Genomic DNA, 20,234 nt, shown 5'->3' on the forward strand with positions numbered 1-20,234 from the left:
ATAAATGTTATGATTTAATTTCAAATCATTTTAAATTTTGAAAAAAGAAAAAAATTTTTAAATTAAATGTTATAATTACTTTTCGATGACTTATTGCTGCTAACTGATATAAGAATTTAATCAAAGGTACAGTTTGAAAAATTCTCAGTAGTCTACTACATCCTCTTGCTTTAGCACAAATGTCCAATGGAGCTGGGATTATTTCAGACTCAAAATCGATAAGTTTCATAAGTTGATCTGAAGATGATTCTTTTCTAGCATTTTCCAAAAGATCAACAATCATTGTAAGCATTTCATTTGCTAATGCTACTGATAAAACATTGAATGAGCTAAAAAACAATATTTAAATTATAAAATTAATCTGAAGTCTAGATATTGAAAACATGAAATGGCATTGGAATTTTCCTGCCATAAATACTTATTTAATTTAATATTTTTTTTAAATATAAAAACAAATCTTAAAGCTTTAGTCTTTTAATTGTAAAAATCATCTCACAAATTATTATATGCAATATAATTTATATTTTACCATTATTTTCACAACTTAAAAATTACTTAATAGTGTGTTATAATAGCTTATATTTTCACTAAAAAATAAATGACTTGTGTGAAAACGTGTGTCTCTATCTCACAAACAAAAAACATATTCAATTTGTATTCAAGAATTTCAATTTTTTTTGTATTTTGTATATTACTGCATATCTTATGGTTTTTGATTTTAAATGCTTATTTTTAATTTTAATAATATAAATACATCTTTCCATACATTTTTGATTTTTTTTAAGTATAATTTAAATGTTTAGAGCAATTGTAAAATTAATTTCACAATGTTAATATTTTTCATTGGTATATTAACACTATGACTGCGGCATGGGTTGACCTAAGTAATTCTCCTGAGCGGGACCTTTTTTTGTAATATTAGTAGCAAGTATAATAAAAATATAAAAAATACCCGGAATCTCAAACCACTGCAAATTTAACAATTTCAACCGTTTATCTGTGCGGAGGCACAAGCACAAATAGCTTGTTGTATGCTGGTATTTATGGGGAGAAATCAGAAAGTAATACAGCTTGTCGACACCCCCCCCCCCCCCACATAAAACAATTACGATTTGTCGACATTAGTAGTCAAAGTGTTAATAACCTACAATTTAGGTATTTTATGCAAAATATAAATTTAATTTTATACATTTATCTACGTGCAAATAATGCTGTATTTTGTTTATTCCAAATATTTTTAAATTTAAAAAAAAACTATTAAGATTGCAATTTTTAGTAATGATTGTGTTATGTATACACTTCACGCCAATACAAAAATCCTTATAAAATTTAATCGCTATATATTTAGGTACTTGTTAGTTATTGCCAGTACACCGCATAAAATGTATCGCTCCCGCACTTTTATTTGTTATCAACGCGCCATAAATAAACTAAATAATTATATTTATTATTAATAATAAAAGGTTAAAAATTAATGTATTATACTTATAAATTAAACAAAAAATATGTATAAATGTATAAGTAAGTTTAGGTATAATATTTATTTTATCATAATTAGAATGGAGACCAGAACTCAGATATATCTTTTAAAATAGTTTCAAATGTATCTTGTTTTCTGAGACGTGTTCTCCACATAAATTCTGTTAAATATGATTCCAGAAATTTTTTTTTGTTCCACGACGCTTTTTACTATGCCTTTTAGCAGAACCCCATAATCTCTTGATGTTTTGGGTGTGTACCCCTGTGTTCGGATCAACAAAATTATAACTATGGTTAACAATATTGTATTGGAATCCCGCTTGCTGCAAATTTTTGTAAGCTTTCCAACAATTTAACAATATTACCTATTGAGAGCCTGGTCTTATACATTTTTGATTATAGGTCATCCATCACGAGCTAAAATATACGATAATTGTAGGAACAATAATGGCACACTATATAGCGGGGTGATAACAAGAGTGGCGGGGCGACAAATTTTAAGCAATGTACTGACAGGGCAATAACAAACAAGTACCTATATTTATTATATATTTTGATACTTAAAGGTAAAATATATTTGTTATGCATATTTTGGTATTTCTTGTATATTTTATGATTTTTAATATATATCATCAAAGTGAGTAATTTTTAGATCATAAATGCATACATATTAAAAATAATTTTAAGCACATGAACATCAAACCTTAATAATAACATATTTTAATTGAAAGAATTGACCTATTATATCAAACTTAAAGTTAAGAACATTATCTACGCTTTCATACCAATTTTTAATTTTTAAGCAGATTTTGATTATATAAAACATTACAATTTAAAAATTATTATAATTTACTTAAAAATTTAAATATTACACAGATAATCTTCTTACTTTATACATAACAGGTTATAACAGATCAAAAATCACTAAACAAACTTAGTTTACAAAATTTTAACTGAAGAACACAAAATTGTTATGTTGTAGATTCATAAGATAGAAACAACATGTGTGTATGTGCTGTTCTCTTAAGGTAAATCATTGGATAGTTTTAAATCAGATTTTAAATGAAAGGATTTTAAGGTATTATTCCATTATCATTATGTATTTTGCATTAAATTAAATCGATTCAGTTTAATTTTATAAACTTTTTTGGAAGTACAAAACATATTTTTTCAAACATTTTTATGACACTTGAGTATAATTTTTAAGTGTAACTAAATCCTTTTTGACTATTATAATTATTTTTAGTATACACATTTTTGATTGCAACTCGCTGTATCAATAATTATCCTAAATAAACTATAAAATAATGAATGTAAAAAAATACTTACTTTTTTGCAAGTGGTTTTGATGTTTCCTTTTTGGTCTTACTGACTTTACTATCTTTAATTGTGCTATTTTCATAATTTTTCAATGTAATATCTTGAAGACCATTAATAAGAATCCAAATAGCAATCATATAATAGTTTTGATGTACCTATATATATTATATAATTATAACCAAGTGAGTTCTATTGATTCAAAAACTTTTATATGTGAACAATTTAAATTTAAAGTATTAATTTATATTTTACAAAACTTACAGAATATGAAAATTTTTTTAATATATCCGATACCGTTTGCATAATAATGACAGTTTTTTCAATTGTCTGGACAGCTTGATTCCACATAACATCATCTTCAATATTTATGCTATCTAGAAATTATAAAAAAAATAATTTTGTATTTAAAACAAATTTTAATTCAACTCACCTGTACTTGTTGATGAGTTATTATGAACACTTTGTACAAACAAAGCCAGTCTTAGACAAGCTGCCATAATACTCGTAAGTTGTTGTAGACACACAATAGTTAATGGTTCAAATATTGGTAATGCTAAGGCATTTTCAACAAAAGTCATATCCAAAAGCACAAATCTATACCTAACAGAGAAAAATATTTGACATGTTTATAATTTGAACTATTTAGTAGACCATCAAGTATTTATCAACCTTATAAGAGTGTAAATTCATACAGTAATAATTCATATATTATCAAACTAAAGAAAAAAATAAATTATGTTCTTTTGTAGGTGTTTTCTAAAATTTTAATTTAATTTTAATATAATTTAATAAGCTTTTATAGAATACACGTCCCAATAAAATTGTATTATACATTATGTATAATATTATATACACATAAAATCTATTGTAAAGAAATGATCTAAGACATTAGATTTTATCAAACGTCACTCCTCCAAATTCATTAATCCTGGATCATTTCAAACACATTATTCACCTCTAAGTAATTTTATTTTGGAGAATGGCAACAAAGATTACTCAAAAATCATAAAAAAAAAAAATTTACATGAATGTAATTTATCTGTTATGTGTGATTATGAGAGAAAACAAATATTAAGCTGACTTCCTTTTAAACATAATTTTAGGGTATATATGTATAAATGTATGTTTGGGATTTTCAATTGGTTTAATTTTAAATTAGGTTTTAAAATACAAGATTTAATAGTAAATATTGTCAGGTGTTGGATCTAAACCTACAATTTAAAATGTATATTAATGAATTACAGAGAACTATAATTAATGGTCGAAGTCTCTTCTCAACAAAGAAATATAAATATATATTAGATTATATATAATTATAGCATATTGTTTCGTCACAAATATAATACAATGATGAATGATAATATGTATTTTCAGAAGAAAAAAAAATTATTATTAAAAATTAGTAGTAACTGTTTATTTGTGTGGAAGTAAAATAGGTCCATTTACAACCCCCGCCCCCTACAAAAAGAACATAATTCCTCGGAATGAGCCTGGTTATAAGTTATTAGTAACTTAGTGATAACTTATCACATATAATAACAATGTTACTGAAACTATAATAAAGTTATTTTTAACAATTTACTTACGAAAACTTAGCACCAGTTGATTCAATAGAATGTTGAATATTCTGTTCCTCTGTAGAATTCAATTGATTTTCAGTGATATATCTTTTAAGAATTGGTAATTTAGTGCAAGTTTTAAAAATTACATTATTTGCTCCCATTTCTTGTAAAGCAGATATATTGTTTTTAATTAACAACTTCTATATATTGAAACAAATAAACAATTATATCAATAGTTCAAGTTTAATTAGATTAAATAAAATACCTTAATATCCTTTTCATCTTTTTTCGAGGAATCTTTTAATAGAATTTTACTTCTATCTAATGGTCTAATCATTTGTTCAGCAATTGATGAGTAAGCTAAAGATTTTTTACTTTCTTTTTCCTTTTCTTCTTAAAATAAATACAAAAATATTATTTATATTTTTAATTAAAAAAACATACACATATTATTTATACAAACCGAAAGTCGATGCATTATTAGATGGCCATTCTTTTATACACATTACAACAGATACAAATTCTGAACTATTCAATGGCTTTCCAGAACATAATGATGAAATAGCTGCCAAAGCTAAATTTAAATGAGATGAATAACTATCCCAATTGTTATCATTTGCATTGACTTGTCCCATATATGCCAGAAGACATTTCAGAAGAATTTTACAGCTCTTACTAACTGTAGATAACTCATTCTTCTCAACTATAAAGAATAAATAACAAAATCAATAAATATTAATATTTATTATATTTATAAATAAATAAAATATATCAATATATTACATAAATTACAATGATGACCAATGTAATTAGCAGCTAATGTGACAAAATAGAAGTAAAATTTGTTCTCATTGATGTCATGTTCACTTAAACATTTTTCACTAGAAAAAAAAATGTACTTATTAAAGCTAATATTTTAACATAATATCCAAATAAACCATGAAAAATAAGATAATGATTAAGTAATATTTTGATACCATAATACAAACCTTTGATCAATAAATTTAAGCAAAGTATACAAATTGACTTTTGCATTGGAACCAGTATCGTAAAAAACAAATTTTACAGACGTCCAATCCAAATCAGTTTTAGAAGCCATTTTTGGTGTATTGTATCCGAAACAACTACACAGACATTTTCATTTTGGTTTAGAACCTATAATCTGTAAAACGCATACTTTTTCAAACAATAGGTATTAAGTAAGAGTTTAAAAATTGTGTATTTATATGCAATATAAATTGCTGCAAACTTTCTATTTAGAACAGTGGCCAAGTATCTATATTCAGATATGTATCAATGAAATAGAACTTGACTAAGACTGCAATTTAAAACTGTTATCACAACAGTACATAAACGTAAAACAATAACATGAGTTTATTAAAAATACAATAAATTGAATTAGTATAAAACTATGTTGACCTGAATCACTTGAAATAATAGTACGCCGTCAAACACTCAAACAAGACAATAATTACGAACTAAATATATAAATATACGAACTCATATATATGTACACCGTATTAGTAAAACGCTATTAAAATGACTTGGCAAGTTAATAATAATACCACTATCATTGTTGTTTAAACTGAAATACGCATTGGACTTTATGCGATTCCGTTTCGGAATACTTACAGATAATTACTGTCTTTTACAATACTCGACAAACGACAAATTCACAATATTCACATGGTCAACCTCACAAATCGAATACAACTTTACATAATATTATTTATTGTTTTTACTTAGTGAGAAGTTTGATCAAAAATACACTAGACACAGACGCGATTACGCGAATTTTGCAAAATCAAGACCAACTGATTTGTGATTTTACATTCCAGCTTTCGACATTGGTATAAGGTTTCAGTTCAGTACCTTGGTATAAATTTAATTTGATATGAGCGATTACAAAACCGGATATGAATTTTAACTCCAAACGACATAAGTTGACCAAACTATCATTACCACGAAATATTATGAAATTAAAGAATATTATTGTCAGATATTTCGATAACGAAAAAAAAATCGGTCAAAGTTTTTAAACTTATTCATAAGAGTAAAAATAATAAATATGTTATAAAAACCAGGAAAGACGCTCAGCTATATAATTGGTTTCAATTGTTTCAACTTTTCAAGTAACCTCATCATGGAGTAGGTTACTTTATTAGTGTTATGTAACTTATGTTTAATTTTAATTAATGAATTAAATGATATTATAATAAATTATCTGATGGTTATTTCATATTTGCATACAAAAAAAAATTTTAAGCAATGACGGTATGCTAGTCTCTATCTTTAGTTATACCTATTTTGTAATTTATCTGCAGTAATAGGTATGTAAATGTAAGTATACGTGTGCTATTTAAAACCAAATAAATAATAATTGGGTGATTAACATTTTTTTCTACATAAAACTTGGCTAAATATTAAGTATTTAGCCATGAGATGTACTATTTCGGGAGTTCGATATTACATGAACAATCACTAAACAGTTAAATAAATAGCATTGGCCCAAAATTGGTCTATTACATTTTAGTAAATCATTAAGTTATTAGTTAATACAACCATTACAACCTGGCAAATGTATTAAATATTAATAATAAATATTTATTAGACGACACTGACAAGGTGCGTACGATAGCTGACATTTTTTGTAAATGTAGGGGGTAGGGGTTAATTTTGTATTTAAATATAAATTAATAATAAGGTAGATCACACATTTTTTTCTTTTAATTTGAAAAATTTACAATCTGTATTAGATAACACAATAAGTAAAAAAGATGACTAACCATAGGCGTAATAAATTGGGGGACTTAGCTCCTACATTTTTTAAAGTTTTTCAAGAAATTTAAGGTTATTTATTTAGAAAAAATTTTAAAATGTAAAATGTAATTCCTAATCAGGATATCCGATAGGTACCTATATGTTATGTGAACATTTAAGCTTCATGTATGAATTTTGTATTGTAAATTTGTAATAAAATGAAAATGATTGAGCTATAGTACTATAATATAGTATAATATTACATATTATGTTGTAATATTTTATAACGACAACGATAAAAATGTATGTATTATACGCCGTTAAATAATAATAACTTAAAATAATTTTGAAGTTTTTATACACATCTTATATAATAAATGTTACAATAAAATTGTAAAATTCATGTGTAGAGTGGTACGAGGGTGAAACCCTCCGCGGGCCTGTTCTATTATGTTAATAATTTTAGCTCCTCCCTTCTAACAAGGCAAATTTACGCCTATGTGACTAACATAACACATATGTAATAAATATAAAAAAAAAACACATGAAGCACATGATGAGGGAAATCATCCACCGATAGTACCCTCTAGTGATCACACATTTACAATATATATACAAGGTGATTTTTTAACCATTCTTACCCCATTGTTATGCTTAAATTATGTATATATTAAAATTCAGATCTTTACATAGTTTCAACTTGTTAAAAAATAACGTTTTAATTAAAAAATTATATTTTAAAATATTTTTTATCCTTCTATTTTTTTTCAATTTTTTACTTTTTTGAATGACAACATAGTTTTAATTTCATATTCCAAAGCAGAATATTTTTCTGAGTATTTTGATACATTAAAGTCGAATTTAGGGTGAGTAGTGTACTAGTGTATGAGTTATACGCTTATACGTATTTAAAGCTTAGACAAACGGAATATTGGACAAACATTTTGCGGGGTAACGGCGTACCACTTAAATCCACGAATTTAAACTTTAAATACTTTTAGCGTGAAAAGATACTATTGATATGCACGGTTTTGATTTTATTTTTTTAGGTAAGCTGAACCATTAATGTATGCAAACCATTGGCATAATTTGGAGCCTTGGGGGTAGAATTTGAAGAGGCTTGGCCGCTTCAAAAATGTTTGTATTTTTTTTATTGAAATATTAAATTTTTCATTAATTATCTAATCTACATAGTATAGTAAACAAGTAAACGTTGATTAAAATTTAAAGAAATAATTTTCTAAAGTTTAAACAACAATTCATTATTCGTGTGTTTTCCATAGTAGATATATATTTAATCATGGCTAAATACAGCCGTGGATTTAACAATCGTATTTATAATTACAATAGTGAATAGATATACATTACTGATAATAACATTTCGATTTATTTCGAATATTTAGTTGACAGAGTATTTTTAGTATACTAGTTTTGGTTTTTACAACAGCCCTAGTCATTACGTCAAATCGTGCGTCAAATGATTGTATTTCAATTTTTAGTAAAAGGTCTAGATATGATTTTAATTCCCACTTTTGTTACTCAAATTATAGAATAGAATATAATATGCTTATAACATGTCGTCAATGTATGTCGTAGCTATTGCTTATCGGTTTATAAATTTAATGATAATAATGTGCTATAATCACAGAATAATTATTCTGTGCTATAATATTATTATATAATTTATTATGTATTACATTGTCTACAGTTGAAAGAACTTGTATTTTCTGGTTTTATGATGTTATAATACAATTTTGTAATAACTTATGAATTATAATATTTTTTTTTCCCCAATAATAGCCCTGAGACATGCAAAAGATCATGCTCAGCAATGAAGATATTAAAATTGACTAAAAAAAATCAAAAAGTGGCATTAGATTAAAGCTGCAGTAGTAAGACTCGCTAAAATCAATAGGATCAATCACGATTCCTAAGTACGGGTATCTTTATGGGGCAATGGTTTTAAATTCTTATATGCATAATGCATATAGTACCGAACTTAAGGGTCTTAGCCTCGAGAGCCCAAGGCAGCTACTAAAGAAGGAGTCTTTTTTTTTCTTTTTTTTTGGTACTTGACTTGGGCCCTGGGCCCTGGAAAGATAAAAGCCTAGCAGTGGTATCATTTCAGTTTTTGTTTGACTATGGCAACCATAGACTTATAATAATATTATAAGTCTATGATGGCAACTACTCACTGATTTGACGACTCAACATTTTTTCCACGCAGATTCACATTTGATATTGTCATAGTAGGTGTGTGTGTGTGGTGGTGGGGGGGGGTAAATTTTCAGGTATATGAACGTTACACACAGGATTTTGAAGTATTAAATATAAACAATTTTGTCAAATATTTATTAGCATTAAAAAGTCAAGTAGAATAATTGAGTATAATATGTAAATAAATAATAAATATAGGTATAGGTGATAGCTAATAGGTATCTTTTAATACTGATTTACAAGTAGTTAGCAGTATTTACATTGATTTTGCAGTCACATAAGACATAATGTAAATACTAAAAATCTTGGTTAATAATATAACATACTTCTTTAAAAAATACAACAAAAAAATTAACAATAAATCTTTATTTATAATCAATATTCAATATATATGATTTATGACAATGGCCTTAGTAGTTAAAAATAAGCCTTCTTACAATTTTTAAATGTGCCGAGCAGCCACATCAGACACGGTTCTATATAGCACCTCGCAACCCAAATAGCAGCACTTCTTTGGGCCTGATCGAGGGCCGTTTTATTCCGGGCTATATTCACCATAGACTGAAACCAGACCGAAAATGCATAGTGCATACAGCAGTTTGCTGTGGGCGTGAGCCCCCGAATAATTATGTACCTATATAGATGGCTAGGTATTAGGTAAACTCTAAGTATCTTGTACCTACCTACACCACTAATCCAATTCGTTTTCAGTTATTATAATATTAATATTATTGGAAATACAATATTATTCCAGAATCAATACAATATATATAACAAACAAAATTATTTTTATAGACATTTAAATTTTTAAGTTAAAATATGGACGAAATTAGATATTTAATTGAAGAATAACGATTTTCGAATAACTAACGACTTTGTGGGTACTTGAAACTTTTAACGTATACTATTATATTATTATACTATTTATACTATTATTCTATACTTATACACATAGGTATTAGGTAATGCCATTTTCAAATGCAATGTTTAAAATTTTTTCAGAAAAAATTAAGTTAATCTACTGTTATTAGGTAGGTACATAACTATTCAAACTGAAGTAGATAATAATGGAGCGCTTATTTGAGAGTTAAATGTTTGAGACGTTTGAGTGTATGAGCATTTAATCTATTCTGTGGTATGAGTATGACCATTGACGCATTGACCACCATCTTTAAAACCTTGAGCATGACAGCTTACACCGGCTGTCCGCGACATTACATCTACGGCCAACAAAGTACAATGTTTCAATGATATACTGATAACCGAACAACGGTTGATAATGACTGATAGTATGGTTTATTTAGGTTATGTTCGCGGTAAATGCGAGTAGTGGAAAATATTTTAAATTATCAAGCCCGCACACTTCTCACTTCTCAGGTAGTCAGGTTCAGGTACAATTCTATATTATAATTTAGAAAAATATCTATTGAATAATAATAAATACTTTAAATTATTTAATTGGTTTTAGTCATATACGTTAACGACGAGAGCTGGCTGATATGACGTCCTCCGAGACGTTAGAGGTTGCGTTCGTGTCGGACGGCACTTCAGGGGCCACAGTATGGGACACAACCAACGGTACAATGTTGAAGACTTACAGACATACGGCGTCCATTGGACAAAATTGCATGAGCCTGTTGGGAAATGATTATCTTATTGCCGCTGACAAGGGACCGCTGATACAAACTTGGCCGATTAACAGCCAGGAACGAACACACCAGGTGCGCATGTTGTGTGGTGGGAAAATTAACTCACTGGCTGCAAGTCCTGATGGGCTGTACATTGCAGTGGCGATCAGTGAAAAACTACAAGTTTGGATGGTAAGTATCATTTCATTATAATTAAACGATAGCAGCTGCACTAAGCTCATAATTCAAACTTCTGCTTAAACGCCTTATTCAACATCCAACTAAAATTTAATTTACTATTTGTTCTATTTATTTTTTATACTTATACTTAAGTTATCAACCAAATGATCTAACTGCTTAGTTTGAAAAATAAATGCTTTGATATGGTTGATACCTTTTAAACTTTTTATTGTTTTTTTTTAACTCCTTTATTGGTTGTTACCATTCAATTTATTGAAATCGCTCACTAAATGTAACTTTACTTCTCCCACATAATATTTTAAAAGTATACAGTGATTTTTTTTTAACCACAAGTTCCAGTTTTAATATAACATCTACTAAAATAAAAATAATATTTAAATTTTATGTAATATTTATGTTTAGGCATGTTCAGGAAGATTGTTGACTACTGTAAGTCGCCATTTTCAACCAATCACTATTATTAAGTGGTCTTTGGATGGATCCTATTTAGTCACTGGTAATTATATTATTTTATCGATACAATTTTTAAATTTTAGTATAATTTTGGTTTTTTAGGTGGTGAAGATGGTCTTGTTTGTGTATGGTCATTAGCCAAATTGGTCAATACATCTCAATCTTCCATGCCACAGATATTTTTATCTGGAGATCAAATTGATCAGTCAGCGCCCAATTACATATTTTCGGATCATTCTGTAAGAATAACTGGAATATATATTGGCAATTGCACAAGATGCATACGAATTTTTACTACTTCGGTTGATAAGACTTGCAAGGTAAATAATAAACTTTTAGTATTGTCATTAATACAATTATATCTTATAACACTTTTTTTCAGATTTACGACCTCTCAACTGGTGTCATGCTATTATCAATTGCATTTGACATAATTCCTTCTAGCCTTACTGTTGATTCAGTAGAAACTGCTGTTTATATTGGTACTACTGCTGGTCCTATACGGTCCTTTGATCTTACATCTCCACCACGTACTCGTGAATGTTATATATCAGACAAAGAAAGTGGTATTAAATTTATTGGCCACGCGAAAGCTGTAACTGCTTTAAGTGTGTCATTGTTTGGTGATACATTAGTATCTGGGTCTACAGATTGTACAATAAGAACATGGCATGTAGCAAGTCGTCAATGTTTACGCACTATTCAATTAAAAGAGCCTGTTATTAACATGTTTTTAACATTGATACCACATCAATTAACCGCAAATGAATTAGAACCCAGTATTATATTAAAGAGTTTTAAAAAAACAGAAGAACTAGAAAATGATCATTTTGTTGAAGTATACTGTTATAATGATCTTTTTGAAGAAGAAAATGATACTTTTGGATACAAAGAAGATACTAGTATACGTGAAGAATTGGAAAAAACAAAAACGATCAATGCAAGAATTTATGAATTTGCTCTTAACTCTATATTAAAAGAAAGTGAACCAAATCTAAAAGAGGTATAATAATAAACATTTTAGTGTATATAAAATACAATTTATGGATAACTAATTATATGTGGTGTTATATTTGTTTTTAGGATATAGATATTAGTTCTTTTTCAATGGTTGATTTAGAATTTGATGGAGAAAAGAATGGATTAGGTGATGGTGATGATACAACTGAACATTCCACAACTCCAAAAAAGAAGAAAAGAGGAAGAAAAAAAAGTAAAAAAAATGTTAATGATGTAAATTTAAGTAATATTTATAAGTATTCATGAATTTGTAGTTTTTAAAATTTGTTTTAATTAAAATTGTTATTTTTAATTCCATAGAAAACTTTTATGACTATTATAAAGTTTATAATAACAAAATGAATTAATCTAAATAATCTATAAATAAAATAGTTATGTATGACATTAAACAATATAATCTGTCCATCAAGGTTTATGAAGAGTTTTTTTTATAAAATTTATCAGCATTTATCAAATCTAAAATAAAATACTAAAATTGTTATTTTTGTGCTTTTTAAAAATTCTTATGTATGTACAAATTGTAAAAAATTAACTATTAATTACCATAAATATCCATATAGTTATTGAAGTATTAATGTTTAGCTACATGACTATTTAGTGGAATTATGAAATATATTATAAAAAGGTTATAAATCAACACATACTGTATTAATTAATGAAATAAAGTTTTTACTTTTTTACATGTTAATATTTGTAAAATATGATCATTTAACAAATTTATACTGAAAATTGAGTAATAATTATTTTTTTAATAAAAAAAAACAAATTAATAAATAATTTATATGCAAATATAAAATTAATTTTATTAGCATTTACTGGACTTTAATTTTAAAAATTTACTTGCTTATACATATATATTGTAATTGCATTTTAGAACTCAAAATGAGTGAAAATATCAAAATAATTTTACAGAAATCTCAAAACAAAATTCATTGTCTGTTTTGACAAATGAATGTACAAATTAATAAAAATAGTATCTATGAGTATACAAATAATAATAATGTCATGACTAAATAATACAAGTATAAAATGATTTAAAAAAATATTATCACAGAAACAATGTTTTTTACAACAATTTAGAACAATTTTTTATACTTATTTTAAACGACTTAAATGTTAATTTTTTTGTCAATTAAAAATTATTTAAATCAAACAATTTCAAAATAATTTTTTATTGTCATAGATTTTCAATCATTCCTGGACTGTACTACGGTATTTGTCTAAATTCCATCCACGAAAATATTTTCTGAGGCATTCATTAAAATGACGTTCCATAAAGTCCATCATAAGTTTACATTTAATATCATTAGACTGCTAATAAAAAAAAAATTAAAATTAAATTAATGTGAGGTACTATGATTATTTTTCTTACCTGAGATATGTGACGAAATGTACTGAATACCAATCGAAAGTCCCTAACAACTGCTTGTACATTTTCATACTTCTTATTAATCATTTTACATCTGATTGGCTCAAATAATTGTATCCTAACTACATTTTGATAAGTAGTCTCCTTTAAACAAAAAATGTATGTATTATTTGACTATTGTAAAATTGTTAAAATGTTTTTATCAATGTAAATTAACTCACATATAATTCTGGCTCTTTACTAAACTCTTCTTTGGGTATATCTTGCATTTCTCTAATCATCTTTTGAAATTTGTATCGAACTTTTTTATCTACTTCTCTGGCTAAAAAATTCCACATCCTATCTGTTGTATCATCTTGAATTTGAGCTCCACTATCTCTATCTGACATTTTTTCATATACTGGATGCACATTACTGATTAACCCTTCTTCACTCTCCTGTGATGACTGTATACTATCAGTAGATCTAGTTGCCAAAATATTATGGTTAATAGCATTGTTCACTAACTTTTTTGCATCTTTTTGTGCTTCTAGCCATTTTTTCTCATCGTCTTCCTTCACTTCAACTAGTTTGGCTTCTGGTTTTGGCTGTGGATTATTAGTAACAAACTGAGTTGGTGGGAATGGTGCATTATGTACTGGATATGGTGGTTTCTGATAATTGTTTTGCCATGGATTTGGGGGCTGCTGAAGGTATTGATAATACTGTGGTTGATTCATTCGCATTTGATTTGGATATTGTTGGTAAGGAGGCTGATATGGAGGACGATACTGCATTGGACAGTATGGTGGTCTATTTATTTGCGGTGTTTGATATGGTCCTTGATAATTATAACTGTTCATATAATTTTGATTGGGATAGTTGTAATTTACATATGGCTGTGTGTTGTAGTCTGGAGATGGTGGTTGGTATGTGGGCTGTTGTACTGGTGGAACAAGAGGTGTTGTTGGATTTTGCATTACATGAACCTCATGTTTATCATTGGGCACAATTTTTTTTAACTGAGTAATTGTTGATAATGCCTTATTCAACATTCTATCGCCATTTTTTCCTTTGACTTTAAGTGATACATTCGGATCTTTAGCACGACAATGTACATTGATATCATTAATCAACTGTTCCATAATTTTGTATGAGTGTTTCCACCAATGTTGGTCTACACTAACATTCATTCCAAACATGTCTATCATAGTAATGCTGAAATTAATAAATACAGCAACCAGGGTGTGCACATTACCTTTATCAACACGGCTGGCATCCACAGATGTCAACAACTGTTTAACAATATTATTTGAATCTACAGTTTGTACCCACATAGGCAAGTCTCTATTCACATCAAGAGCATCATCAACTGTCTTACAACCTGCCCATAATAATCTTTTAGTTTCTTCAAAACAACTGGATGCTGAATTGTTTTCAAAATCAAATAATACAGATGATGGTGAACGACTTAAAGTTGGTCGAGATGATATAGATGATGTACTATAAAACAAAGAATTTGCACTTATAGTTTCTAGTAATAATCAGTAAGTATTAAAACAGTAAATGTGAATTAATTAGTTATTACTTATTAATAATGATATTTTAAACTTACCTGCTATAGTTTTTATAATTTCTTTGAATAGCTGATGTTATGTTGATATTTTTATTTGCTGCAGTTGGGCGATATGAACGACTTTTATTAGATTTTTTATATTTTTTACTATTTGTAGCACATTGCATTAGTTTTATATAACCGTTTAATGAACGATAATCAGCAGTAGTTTTATTTGGCGCAACTTCTTGATCAGACATCATTAGACGATTGTAAATGTTCATCATAAACTCCAATCGACCTTTCATGTCAGATGAAACAACATTTACATTGTATTTTGTCATGATTATTAAATAAATCAATTAATCTATAAACAAAAAAAGTTCAATATTTTATAATGACTAATTAAAATTTTATAAAATAAAATAAATTATTAGTTCTTAAAATTGAAAAATCACTGATAAAAGTGAAATATATAGTATTAATTGTATTCTCTGAGTTTTGCATGTGTGAAAAATTATTATACTTTATTTGACATTACAATTTGATCACTGCATATTATTACAATTTTTATTGTTTTTAATTAATTGAAATTACTTATGTATATTAAGGGTAATTTATTAGGTATTTTACCATCTTTAAAAACATTTAGCTCATTTTTTTAATTTTCATATACTACATAATTGACAATTCTTTAAAAAATAAAATAAAAATCAATTAAACTTTTAACTATATAATAATATAATATACTTTTACTTATTACTTATTAATCTTAATAATCTTATTACCATTCATCTAACTATAATACCTAATGTTTTTTACTAACTAATCGAATATTATTAAAGTATTTTTTTTTACTAATTAACTAAGGTACCTTTTTTTGACAATGATATTATCTCATAATAAGTTATGAGTACCTACGTGTGTATTGCAACTTGCCAGTAATTTTAAATTGCATGACAGATTTGAGTTACAATTTAAAAGTAATAAGATTAAATATTTATATTAAATTTGTTTTATATTTATATAAATATATATATAATATACATTATTTAGTAGGTAGTAAATAACAATGAAAAAGTCAGTGGCAGTTATACAATATTGTCATATTGGCCAAAAAAGGGATAAGGTTGATTTGTGCTTAATTTTTCTTTTTTCATAAATATATTGGCAAAATAAATATTGAAAATAAAGATCATATGTGAGTACACCCCTTCATCCCCTCCAATTATTTAATAAACCTTGTAAAAAATATTTATAAATTATAAATTAATTATATAAATTATTTAACTCTAAAATGTTAAAAAGAATTAATCATTTTTTTGGTTAGAATTCATTAGATATTTAATTAATATGTAATATAGGTAGATAATTAAAATTTAACTGCTGTATTAGATTTGCATATTAAACGAAATATTTAGATGGTAATCATGGAATAAATTTAATAATATAAATGAAGCACTTTAGTCTTTACTATACCTAGTTATTGTATATTATTATTAAATACCATACAAACAGTAACAGTATCATTTATATAATTTTCCTTGACTTGTGAGTTGTGGGCATACTCATTACTCACACGATAAATTATAAACAATTTATAAATATTTCGTAGGTATATTAGGTATTTAGGTATGTAAATTAGTGCAAATTGACTGTAACCTACCACAACTTTCTAATTACCTAATAAGTATTATTAACTATAAGTTTAGTTACTAAGTTTCAGTGTTATTTATTTTCGTAAAGTTGGAAATATGGTGTGAACCATGTACACTTTTTTGTGGTTTACATGAATTTCTTGGATTCCAAATTTAGGTAAGTGTTTTTCCATGAATATATATTAACAATAGTACGATACTACGACACCGATATAATTTTTATTATTTTAAGCCAGTTACAGAAATAACGTAAAATTTATTTAAAGCATACCTATCTAATACAAACAAAATAGTAAAGTATAGACTACAAAGTAAATACCTATTGTTTATTTTTATTATTTGAATGACAATCTATAATATATGCTAAATGCTACAGCAGAGTATCGAAAAATAACGATTTAATATTATGCAAGATACTTAATATATATAGGAACAATATCCACGATCTTTATTCCGTTTTTACATTCTTTGACGTATAAGTGTATAATGCATGTCTAATTTATTCGGTATAAAACTAATATAATACGAAAGTAATTAATATAATACTTACCTATTAAAATTTGAATGTAATTTTGATTTAACAAATTTACTAATTACATTTTATTATTTTAGAGAAGGTTAATAATGAAATGGTAAAAAAAAATGGAATCTTTTTATAACCATGGAATTGATAGCTGTCAAACTGACGCAACAGGCTTCATCAGATGACCAAACAATCGTTGAGCAGTCTATCATCAAAGAAATTATAAAAACGATAAAAAAAATAATCAAAAAAGTAATAAATTAGTTTTTTTTTATTTTACAGGAATATTATTATGATGATGAGTAAAACTGTGCGAACGAAGGATTATTATAATATATTGATATTATTAACTAACGTATAAACGTAAAATAAAAATGTTTATATTTGTTTACATTATTGAGTAAATTTAGTTGAACACGATTTTTTTTTTAGAACTTACACATTTCAACATGTAATATTACATGTTAAAATCAAAACTTGACTATTTTAAGTCATAGCCATTTGAAGTTTCTCATTTCAGGCACTTCGGCATTTATACGTGCGTAACGTGCGTTAACATTGTTATTGGAACATTTTTTACACATATCGACTCCCCTTTTTTTAAACTTTTTACTCTTTAAACGGTATTATACTTAATTACAAATAAGCTAAAATAAATAGGTATGCAGAAATAAGTAATTTAAATGTCACAAAACGTTTTGATTGAAATTTTTTCATAGTTACCTTTACCTATCTACGTATTATGCGCGGCCGTGCAAATTATGCGCATTGGTTTTATAGATATATAGGTACGTGAAATATAATATAGATATACCTCGAATTTGCTATCAAAATCCACTTTCAATACTACCGCCATCGTGATCTAGTAAGTAATTCTTTGAAAGTATAGACGTTTAACCTAATTTAAGTATATACCTACTAGAATTAGAATGGTAGAATACTAGATACCTTCCAAAATATACCCGTTATGTCGTATGTAGATGTAGTTGGGAAGCAATTTGTTCAAAAATTATCAACTTTGACTATATTCGGGAGACTACCAGTGGCACCAATATTTATCTATAAGACTATGAAAAAATATCATAGTAAATTTTTTAAGTAGGAAGGTCTACTAGGTTGTGGATCTAGAATCTTACGTTTAAAGATAAAAAATACGATGTACAATAAATGATTAATAATAACTAATAAGTATAATAATGAATAATATAAATACTCATTACCTATATTATAACATATAGCCCCAATGGTTGCTATTAAACTGAAATTAAAAAACGTTTGCTAAGTCAGAGATTGGCATGTAAACTTTCTCGATTTTCAGTTTTTAGAAATGTATTAATTGTATGCAATATGTATGTATAATGTATAAATCTATTTTATTTTCATTTTCATTTAGTGAGATAGATCTCCGAAACCGGAGAGTGGATTTTGTTGTTTGGGGTTTTGTTAGATTCACATTGGCTAGGAGAAGTGCAGTGGAGATTTTCAGAACTTTATCTTTTATACTTTTATAGTTAATTTACAACAAGGCTTCAAAAAAAAATTAAAACACATTTTATTGGGCGATTTATATGTTTTTCAGCTTTATAGCTTTGTAGTGAGACGTGAGTTAACGATTAAAGAAAAAGTTTTGAAAATCTTCATTGCACTTCTCTTAGTCAATGTGAATCCAGGGGCGTTATTTGCGGTACGCTGCAGGGTATACATTTGCGTACCTAAAATTCTAAATTGTAAATTTTGGCCCGCAAGACCACATCACAATAATGTCAAATATGTCGAAAAAAAAATAAATAGTGACCTGCGTACCAAAAAAAAATTGAAATGATGCCCTTGTGTGAATCTAAAAAGACCCCAAATAACAAAATCCGTTCTCCAGTTTCGCTAGTTTCAGTAATCAATTACGCTAAATGAAAATCTAGCATAAATAGCTATTTTTTTAACTGTGAAAAATTAAATAATTTTTTTTTGAAAATTTTTAATCTCACATTTTGTATCTGCTTGATAATCCCTTTTTATAATGAGCTATCAACCAACTTTTTAGCAATAATAGTTTTGGAGAAAAGTTAAAAAAAATAGAAATTTTGTGACTTCACGCCGACGTTTTTGTGGATTTAAATCGTTATACTGCTATTCGTAAATTGCGTCCCGGGTATATTTATAATGTGTGTAAGCTGCGGCCTGAGATATTCCGATTTCCGGTCGGCTGTACAATTTAATGATAAGTATTAATTTTTGATTGATAGCAATAATATGTTCACTAAAATAATATTACTAGCAGCCTGTGTGCATCATAGGCGCAATTTGAGTTTTAAATTTGAGGGGCTATTATTATTATTATTATTATTTGTATTTATGTACTGTGTGTATGCTCCCTGAGATATATAAAGGTTGAAGTGGATATATACAAACCATTTGGCCATTTGGGGGATATGATTGGTTTTGAGGGGGCTTAGCCCCCCAAGCCCCCTAAAATTACGCTTATGGTGATATGGTGTGCATTTAATCGAAGATTT

General features: G+C 26.9%; 3 protein-coding genes across 5 annotated transcripts in view; 1 reads left to right on the top strand and 2 right to left on the bottom strand.

Annotated features, from left to right (window-relative positions):
• LOC132923170 (E3 ubiquitin-protein ligase UBR4) overlaps positions 1–6,168 on the bottom strand; it is a 31,356-nt gene extending 25,188 nt beyond the window's left edge. The window contains exons 1-10 of one of the 3 annotated variants that reach the window (XM_060987019.1): positions 5,994–6,168; positions 5,351–5,523; positions 5,145–5,242; positions 4,825–5,064; positions 4,627–4,754; positions 4,386–4,561; positions 3,230–3,399; positions 3,061–3,173; positions 2,809–2,954; positions 80–329 (exon numbers count right to left, since the gene is read on the bottom strand). In XM_060987019.1, coding sequence (XP_060843002.1) covers positions 80–329; positions 2,809–2,954; positions 3,061–3,173; positions 3,230–3,399; positions 4,386–4,561; positions 4,627–4,754; positions 4,825–5,064; positions 5,145–5,242; positions 5,351–5,460 — 1,431 coding nt within the window. In that variant the 5' untranslated portion in view covers positions 5,461–5,523; positions 5,994–6,168. Of the gene's footprint in view, positions 1–79; positions 330–2,808; positions 2,955–3,060; positions 3,174–3,229; positions 3,400–4,385; positions 4,562–4,626; positions 4,755–4,824; positions 5,065–5,144; positions 5,243–5,350; positions 5,524–5,780; positions 5,799–5,993 lie in introns of those variants that run through there. The other 2 variants (XM_060987031.1, XM_060987027.1) reach the window with 2 other exon arrangements.
• A 4,461-nt stretch (positions 6,169–10,629) lies between these two features.
• LOC132917532 (WD repeat-containing protein 18) lies at positions 10,630–13,328 on the top strand. The gene is made up of 6 exons (XM_060978314.1): positions 10,630–10,729; positions 10,807–11,158; positions 11,570–11,663; positions 11,723–11,940; positions 12,003–12,623; positions 12,704–13,328. The coding sequence occupies exons 2-6, from the start codon at positions 10,838–10,840 to the stop codon at positions 12,884–12,886; spliced, it is 1,437 nt and encodes a 478-aa protein (XP_060834297.1). The 5' UTR covers positions 10,630–10,729; positions 10,807–10,837; the 3' UTR covers positions 12,887–13,328.
• Positions 13,329–13,754: 426 nt separating this feature from the next.
• LOC132917008 (uncharacterized) lies at positions 13,755–15,887 on the bottom strand. The gene is made up of 4 exons (XM_060977508.1): positions 15,604–15,887; positions 14,231–15,491; positions 14,013–14,153; positions 13,755–13,954 (listed from the first exon to the last, which is right to left on the bottom strand). The coding sequence occupies exons 1-4, from the start codon at positions 15,885–15,887 to the stop codon at positions 13,832–13,834; spliced, it is 1,809 nt and encodes a 602-aa protein (XP_060833491.1). The 3' UTR covers positions 13,755–13,831.
• Between the last annotated feature and the right edge of the window lie 4,347 nt (positions 15,888–20,234).

The sequence above is a fragment of the Rhopalosiphum padi genome, chromosome 1, assembly GCF_020882245.1.
Source record: "Rhopalosiphum padi isolate XX-2018 chromosome 1, ASM2088224v1, whole genome shotgun sequence".
Lineage (NCBI taxonomy): Eukaryota > Metazoa > Arthropoda > Insecta > Hemiptera > Aphididae > Rhopalosiphum > Rhopalosiphum padi.